The 8,930-nt window shown below is 28.0% G+C and overlaps 1 protein-coding gene across 2 annotated transcripts; it reads left to right on the top strand.

Annotated features, from left to right (window-relative positions):
• The first annotated feature begins 4,444 nt into the window (after positions 1-4,444).
• Positions 4,445-7,725, top strand: LOC114190668 (probable fructokinase-7). Of its 2 annotated transcripts, XM_028079644.1 has the most exons (8): positions 4,471-4,590; positions 5,493-5,574; positions 5,733-5,941; positions 6,137-6,349; positions 6,438-6,635; positions 6,729-6,869; positions 7,030-7,146; positions 7,464-7,725. In XM_028079644.1, exons 2-8 carry the CDS (start codon positions 5,556-5,558, stop codon positions 7,587-7,589), a joined length of 1,023 nt encoding a protein of 340 aa, XP_027935445.1. In that variant the 5' UTR covers positions 4,471-4,590; positions 5,493-5,555; the 3' UTR covers positions 7,590-7,725. The 2 variants fall into 2 exon arrangements, with proteins under 2 accessions (XP_027935444.1, XP_027935445.1); XM_028079643.1 differs by lacking the exon at positions 5,493-5,574 and having other exon boundaries at positions 4,445-4,590.
• Positions 7,726-8,930: the final 1,205 nt, after the last annotated feature.

Below are 8,930 nucleotides of genomic sequence, written 5' to 3'. Positions count from 1 at the left end.
ATATTATATTTATTAACTTCATGAAAAAAACTTTCTTTTTAAACTTTTATTCAAATTAAAAAATATTTTTCATTTCCTATACCGACAAACAACTCTCTGAAAATATATATATATATATATATATATATATATATATATATATATATATAAAACAATATATAAAGGGATTTTTCTTTTTTTTTTCATATTTCAAAATACCAAGTTTACCCTTTAAATATAATAATTTATTAAATTTTTAAAAATTGACCATTACTTTTACATGTTTTTTATAAAATTGGTTATCTCTGCTTCTTCTCTTCTTCTTTATTTATCAATGGTTATTTTTTCATCTATTCTGATATACTTCACTTTATTTTTAATAAATATAATTTTAATTTATATATTAACTTAATAACATTTTAGTTTAAAAAATGCATATAGTGCATGTGTTTACGCTGGTATATATATATATATATATATATATATTAATTTTACATTAGCTTGTATTGTTTTTAAATAGGAGGATTGACCCATTGTTTGTATATATAAAAAATTAATTTTTATATAAAATTAGTGAGAATCTAACATGTAATATAAATTATACGAGTATACTTTAATCTCTTATATACTATTAATTAATTGATTGATTTTCATCGATTCCTGTCCCTTCTAAATATTCTTCTGAATTGTTGGCAAGCTTTACGCAGAGAATGTTAGGCCTTAATTGAGTGATTGAGATTTGCATAACCGTAGTTTATTCACTTATCCTAACAATATAAACAATATATATATATTAAATAGTAAAATGAATCTCTTTCTTATAGTTTAATATTTTAGTACAAATCAGTATGCAATCTTCCTCGAGTCATAGGCATATAATATAAACATGATTTCATAATTTTATGAAGAAGTATTTGGATAAACAATACAAATTGAGTTCGAGCACCCTTTTCTCTTTACAAAATTTACTGTTTCATCTTTCAAGTATATAGATTATATATTGTACATTAAACTATTTTACTTTAAATAAACAACGAGAAAAAATATAATAGAATGGTAATATTTTCAAATTTTATCTAGGCAGAACGACATTCATAAAATCTGAAAGTGAAAGCTTTATTAAAAGTTCGATATATTATCCTGCAAATAATTTATTATTATTTCACATATGTAATTTTGAAAACATTGTATATCTTAATTTAGATGGAACTTATATGAAAACTTGATATCATATGACTTTATAAATAAGTAGAGAAAAAAGTAATTTGATTTAAAATTTAGTATTACTGATTATTTCAAATTTTATATTTAAAAAAATCTCTTTAGATTGACATTACTGATAATATTTTTGTAAAACAATATTTTTATTCTAAGAGAAAATAGTTATTTAATTATTTTGGTTTTGGTATTTTTAAAAAGTTGTATGACGTGATTTCATTTGAATATACATTTTAAATAAACAAAGGATAGAAAGCCTATTAATAAAACATTTTATCTTTGTATAACTTCTTTTTTTAAGTTTCTTCAGGTTTAAAAAAGAACTATTATTTTATTGTCAAATTACATCTTTAAAGAGAGTGGGGCACTAACGACCTTCTACACCCAAAATTTGTTTATTTAATTTTTCATATATATATATATATATATATTAGAATTATATTTAAATATTATTTATATTAATTTTTTCAGTTTTTTTAAATCTTATCCATAGGCATTTATTTTATTTTTCTCTTTGGTATTTCTATCTCTTTGTCACAACAATTTTATTTTCTATCTCGATTTTAATCCTCGGTCTCTCTATCTTTTTTAAATAAAATTTCACCATTGTGAAATTAAAGAGTTAAAAAATATTTTAAACCAGTTAATTTATACTTCTGAATAAGTTCATTTTTTACGGTTTTTTTGAGCAATATGTTTTCTTTTGTATATGATAAACTTGTTTACTATTGGATGGTGATAAACTTACTTTTCTATAAATAGCTTAGATGTGATAAATTTATATTAGAAAAATTATGATAAAGAGTGAAAGAATATTTGTTTCAAAAGAAATGTTTGTGACAAATATGGAAAAAATTAATCTATGTCAATTAAAATTGAGAAATTGTATGAGAACCAAAAAATTAAAGACAATGAAAAAAAACTCTATAAAGTTATATATATAATGAATTTAAAAAATAATAATTTGGCACCCTTTAATTTTTTGTTTAAGTTTTGCCACCGAATACCGTATTGATAAGTGTCTAGAATATGTAAAATTTTCATATAAATTTGACACTTATCATGCTTTAATTGGTTATATTTTGTAAGTAAATAACTCGTTTTAGCTTATACTTACAAAATGATGTACTAAAAAGAAGAAAATTAAGAAATTGATGATTTTTTTATGCTTTTGCAACAATTTCTTGAAGTATTAAAAATAATGTGATCAGTGACATATCTTCGGCCAATATTCTGGGGTGCCAAAATTTTGGTTCAATTACCCTTTGGTATAATTTTACTATAATTAATTTTCATTTATAATGAATAAGTTTAAAAAAATAATCAAATAAAAAAATAGTTAAATTAAGCAAATGATCACTTAAAAGATAATATTAATGAAATAATTAATTTTATTTAAAAAATATTAAAAAGGTAAAATTCAAAAATAGGAGTGAAAAAAAAAACTTTTCCTTATATATAGATATAGATGTGTAAAAGATTTCTAGAATATCAAATACATAAAATATATTAAAAATATTTAATTTTTAAAAATACATTTAAAATTATATATTAAATCATGTAAATATTAAAAAAAAAATTGGACTGGATGCGCTGAACCCCAAAATTCACGGTTGAGCTCCAGTAAAATGGTTAAGAAATGACCCAAAATATGACTTTTGGAGCTAAGTCACAACAAAATGGTGTGCTTAGCCTTTAGGCCTTGCATGACGGAGCCACGAGAGATGTGCATGTGCTCAACACTTAAGGCGGTGCATGACTGAGCCACGGGAAAATATGCTCAACACTTAAGGCGGTGCATGATTGAGCCACAACAGAATGTGTTTAGCACTTAAGACAGTGCATGATTGAGCGTCACCAAAAGTTTGGCCGAACATCGCCCAAAAATTTCTATAAATAAAGACCTTAGAATCATTGAGTGGAGACTAAAAATATTGTAGTTGGATAAAATAAAATAGTGTATGTGAGACACAAGGGAGATGCTCTTAGTGTAGATCTTATGTGTAGATTCTGTTGGGATTGCATTGTAATATTTTATGAATAGTTGAAATCTTTCATGATCAGGTTTGATGTTTTTTTCAAGAACCACAAATTGACACGTGACAAAACCTTAATTTGACATGTGTCAATTATTTTTTTAAGAGAAAAAATAAGTTAAAAAAATAATAAAAATAAATCACGAGTTGACATGTATCACACAGTTGACTCATAATGTCCCAACGTAAATAACCAAGAACAAATTTTTAAAAATAAGATATAATTGAAACTACTTAAAATCTAAAAGATCCAATTGAAATTTCTGAAAGAAATGAAAACTTTGAAGATAACATCTTTATTTAATTAAACCATTTCTATTAATGTCATCATTAAAGTTATAATAATAATGATAATAAATAAGTATTTATTTCCAATGTAGAATTTTAATTAATGTGTATATTACAAACTTATTAATTTTAATAATTATTTTAAAAATATTTTGAATGACTTTTGTTAACGTTGCAAGAAAACTAAGCATATGTTAGTAAAATAAAGAATGGCTGTTGTAGTAATTTTTATATTTAATTGTTTTTTATTTCTAAAATTTGGAGTGAATTTGTGATTTTTTTTATTTAACTATAAGAAATTAAAATCCTTTTGAACACGCGGACATGGTTGAGGATATGAACTTATAAAAATTTAATTATTACATTATTTATTAATGAAATAATTGGTAAAATTAGTATTCATAAATTAAATAATCAAATCATTGTAATTTAATAAATTAGTATTTGCAAACTTTAAATATAAAAACTTTAATAAATTTTTATTTCAAGATTATAAATCAAATAATTAAAAAAATTAATTAATTTAATTTTTAAATAATAAATTCCAAAAATATTGATAATAATCAAGGAAGAAAATATAGGGAGAGTTGTTACCTTCTTAATTCCAAAATAACATTGTTATTATGTAATGAAAGTGATGAAAATTTATGACACTTTTATCATTGGACATGTATACATTTGTAAGAGCCATGTCATTAGTCATCTAACTAAGTATATTGTATTTTTATAATTTTGAGCATTAAATGTAAATATGTACTTTTTATTTAAGAAATTAAAAGGATTTATTTTAAATTGTTTCTTAAAAAAAAAAATTGTTTATCGTGGTCGTATTCCACGTTGTCAGGAATCACACTGTAACATTTAACTTTTCTTTTAATCAGAACAATACAAATCTCCATGCTTTTATAAATCCAACCAATTTCCCTCTTCATTGCATTCAGTCGCTTCTCTTCTCTATCTGTATAAGCTATTGAGTTTCTCCAAAACACATTCTCTTCTGCATTTCCAATACTCTGATTCTTGGTTTCCAATTGTTCCATCTCCTTGATGGCCAACGTTACCTCCTCAGGTTTCTAGTCTTTCCTCTCTCACGCATTTTCTTTTCTTGTCTTTTCTTTTATGGGATGTTCTGTTTTAACTTTTCATTACCTGTTATCGTTGTTCAGCCGAGGGCGTTGTTTGTTGTGTGCGTTGAAACTGCGTTTTTGAGTTAAAGATGGCATCTTTGATGTTTTTCTGGCGACGGGTTCCCGTTTTTTTTATTGGATTTGTTTACTGAATCGGATTCGAGATCTTTTTTCTTTTGCTTTTCCGTTGGTGTGCATGTGTTACTATATTTTCTTGTTAATGTACAAGGTGTGATTTACGTTATTGCATGAAGAGAAATAAAATCTGGCATATGGATTCTTTATTTTAAAGGCTGATAAGGTAACACATCAGGCCGTTCCGTAGTTTCTATGCGGTGGTTGATGTGAAGATTTTATTGTTTGGGTGGTTATTTATATTTGCATTTTTTTGGCCTCTGTGTGTCTCTGGGATCTGTCTTTGATATAGACTGGGCCTATTGGGGAGCATAATTCAATGAAAATTTGAAGAGCTTCATACTCAACTAGTTTGTTTCAAATTTGTAATTCAATGAATAATCTTTTACATATATTTGTGTTAGGTACTATTAACAATAAATTCAAGTAATAATGTATATTTAATCAAATCACTACTACTATTATTCTTACAAAATTTACCATGTACTAAGCTAATTCATTGAATTGAATTTGTGAATCATCAAGCTCAGCTCATCTAACAGACGTCTCAAAATTTTTACTCTGAGTTCTTACCAAATTGAGTTAGAGCTAGCTCACAAGATGCCTTGGCTCGTGGCCAATTCTTTGGAGGTTTATTGTTGGTTTATTTCCGAGCAATATTTGAATTCAAAATACTTACACTTTTGTTGTTATGGATTTTGGCTCCAAGGAAACAGAGAGCAGAAGCATAATATCGATTTATCGATTTAGGACGTCATGTTACACATGTGAAATGATTCTTCTCTCTCTTGGTATTAGCATAAGGAAGTTTATGGTATTCCGCATACAAATACACTAATAGAAGTCATCCTATTACGATTATAAATCTTTCTCCTTTTAAAGTATAGAGTGTCTGTATCTTGCATTGCTTACACTTCACGTTGGTACCTCAGCTGCTCCATTTGTGCAGGTAAATCAAACGATCTCACAAATGAAAACGGTAAGGGAAACGGTGGACTCGTTGTTTGCTTTGGTGAAATGTTAATAGATTTTGTGCCAACAGTGGGTGGAGTGTCACTAGCTGAAGCACCTGCTTTCCAGAAAGCTGCTGGTGGTGCACCTGCCAATGTGGCTGTTGGCATCGCTAGGCTTGGTGGTTCATCTGCTTTTGTAGGCAAGGTGTATTTTTCTATCCATGTCATGTGTTATACTGTTTGAAGTTAATTACATTTATTTGAATAAGACTGTTTCAGGACATCTCCTCAAACCCTCCCACCCCTCAAAAGAAAGTATCAGAGAGATAGATAGAATGTTGTTTGCTTGATCTATTTGATGGGAAAATGATAGTTTAATTCTTTGTCATCTACATTTTAGGTTGGAGCAGATGAATTTGGGTATATGTTGGTTGATATTTTAAAGCAGAACAATGTTGACACATCTGGCATAAAGTTTGACCCTAATGCAAGAACTGCTTTAGCTTTTGTTACACTTAGAGCTGATGGCGAGCGTGAGTTTTTGTTTTTCCGAAATCCTAGTGCTGATATGCTTCTTCAAGAGTCAGAGCTTGCTACCGATCTCATAAAGAAGGTGTTTCTTTTTTATTTTTTTTGAATTTCTGTTTGTACTTGTGAAATGTGGTCTAAGAAGGTTCAGATACTCATGATATTGATCGCAGGCTAAAATATTCCATTATGGTTCCATCAGCTTGATTCACGAACCATGCAAGTCAGCTCATCTTGCTGCTATGAAAATTGCTAAAGACTCTGGTTGCATTCTCTCATATGATCCAAATTTGAGATTGGCACTATGGCCCTCTGCTGAGGCTGCTCGGAATGGCATAAAGAGTATATGGGATCAAGCCGATGTCATAAAGGTATATTGTATGTGGCTGGAAGATTTCTGAAAATAAGCATTCTGTCATTTTTCCACTAAGTAAACCGGGTGTGCTATTTATATTTTTGTGCAGATAAGTGAGGACGAGATAACATTTTTGACTTGTGGTGATGATCCTTACGATGATGATGTTGTGTTAAAGAAGCTTTTTCACCCTAATCTTAAGCTTTTAATCGTTACTGAAGGGTCAGGAGGTTGTAGATATTACACCCAGGTAATTTAATTACAGTTCCTTTAATTGGTAGTGTACTATAATTGATTAGTTTAAGTTTGGTCTGTGCTGGTGTGTCTGCGTTGCTTGTTGTATTAACATTTGTGACTCGAATGAGTGGGCTGAATTGATGACTGTGACTTATTAAGAATGTATTGTGCAGGAATTGAAGGGCAGGGTTGCAGGTGTCAAAGTTAATGCTGTTGACACAACTGGTGCTGGTGATGCATTTGTTAGTGGTATTATGTATAACTTAGCTTCTGACCAAAGTATTTTCCAGGTAATTCAGAATTTTCTTACACACTCATCTTGAATCTTGATGCATAGGGGTCCATGAAATACCACTTGTACATAGTCTTGCCCAATATTTATGTAAAACCACTTGATAATTTCTCCTAAAAGATAAAAGCAGAACATATGCTTCTAATCTTAGTTTTGTTGGTCTTTTATTAATCTTGTTTCCCTGTCTCTTTCCTGGTATTCAGTACTATTTAATGGGATAGTACTCTTGAAGTGAATTCTGTATAATATCAAAGAAAAAGAAACTCTAACAGTTAGTTTTAGGCATTAACTTGAACGTTAAAATTTTTGTGGCAGAATGAGGAACGTCTCCGAAAAGCTCTGTATTTTGCGAATGTATGTGGTGCCATCACAGTAACAGGGAGAGGGGCAATTCCTGCACTACCCACAAAAGAAGCTGTTCTGCAATTCGCTGAAACATAACATCTTTCTTTTCTCATCAAATGTTAAGCTATAGCTTAGTTCTTACTAAGCTTCATGTATTGTATTCTCCTTCTTTTGTGCCCTGTATTTTCCTTATATATAATAATAATAATAAATTCAATCTCTAGTTTTGTCTTATAGCAGTTGTTGAGCAGCACACAAATTAACGTTTGGGTTGAAATGAATTCCAAGGTAAAAATGTCCTTATATTTTTGTTTTTCTGAACATATCTGGACTTGAATGTAGAGTTCCTTCTCTTTTCTAAGTTATAACGTTTATGACTTAAGATTCTCAGCTAACCTGTGTTCGTTGGTGGATTGAGTAATTAGTGTTCCCTTAAACCGAAAATTTGGTGAATTTGATACGTCAACAATATTAATATGGCAAAAAATAATGGTTAACTACTCAATCCACCAACAATATTAAGTTGTACGAACTAGTCTAAAACAAGCCAAAGTTTGGGGCAAATAATACGCTCGGTCGTTTTTAATTGCTAACTTTTCAACATTTTTTAGATTTCTTTTTTCCATATGTATAACGGTATTCTTCTTTCTATTACTTTTTAAATATTACGTTCTTTCGAAAAAAGAAATCGAAATGTGAGACAATCATTTATCATACTGCACTTCCAAAACATAGGAATGTTCGTTAACTTTAACATTCATATGATCTTAATAGTAGTAGAGTCAAGATAATGTTATTTTCGGAATTTCCATTCAATACATATTTTAACATTCATATCAATCACATGTACATATCAAATAACGTTCAACATTAGATTTTTGATAAAACGCACAACACGCATCATTAGTAAACACTTAGGTTCTAGTAGATAAAAAATAATCATAATAGATTTTTGTAAACACTTAGGTTCTAGTAGATAAAAAGTAATCATAATAGATTTTTGTAAACACTTAGGTTTTAGTAGATAAAAAATAATCATAATAGATTTTTGTAAAATATCGAGATTCTTCTCGGCCATTTATACTTTCTAGCCTGGCAAGCCACTCTTGCAGCTAACGGCAGATTATTATGGTGGCAGGGGCATGACCCCCCAAAATTTTGAAATTTTTTTATGATAGATATTTTGATTTTTTTTATTATAGATATTAGGTATTTTAATTTTATTTTGTTATAAATATTAAATAAAATATTTTATTTCTTTTATAAATATAATAATTAATACTAATAAAATATAAAATTAAATATAATAAAGAATAAAAATTAGAAAGATTTATCAAAATATTTTTTATTATTTGTTTTCATTATAGGTTATATTTTTTATAAATTGTTCTCATATTTCATTCTCATTTGTTTTCTTTTGTTTATGAAAAGAAAAAG

Source organism: Vigna unguiculata, chromosome 7 (genome assembly GCF_004118075.2).
Source record: "Vigna unguiculata cultivar IT97K-499-35 chromosome 7, ASM411807v1, whole genome shotgun sequence".
Taxonomy (NCBI): Eukaryota; Viridiplantae; Streptophyta; class Magnoliopsida; order Fabales; family Fabaceae; genus Vigna; species Vigna unguiculata.
Note: the sequence above shows the minus strand (reverse complement) of the source record. Positions and strands in the feature narration are given on the sequence as shown.

Bases quoted from the DNA above. Each gene is read 5' to 3' on its own strand.
- LOC114190668 (XM_028079643.1), top strand. From the start codon at position 4,569: ATGGCCAACGTTACCTCCTCAG. The intron at 5,942-6,136 runs GTGTATTTTTCT...TCTACATTTTAG, and splicing joins CATCTGCTTTTGTAGGCAAG to GTTGGAGCAGATGAATTTGG. The intron at 6,636-6,728 runs GTATATTGTATG...ATTTTTGTGCAG, and splicing joins ATCAAGCCGATGTCATAAAG to ATAAGTGAGGACGAGATAAC.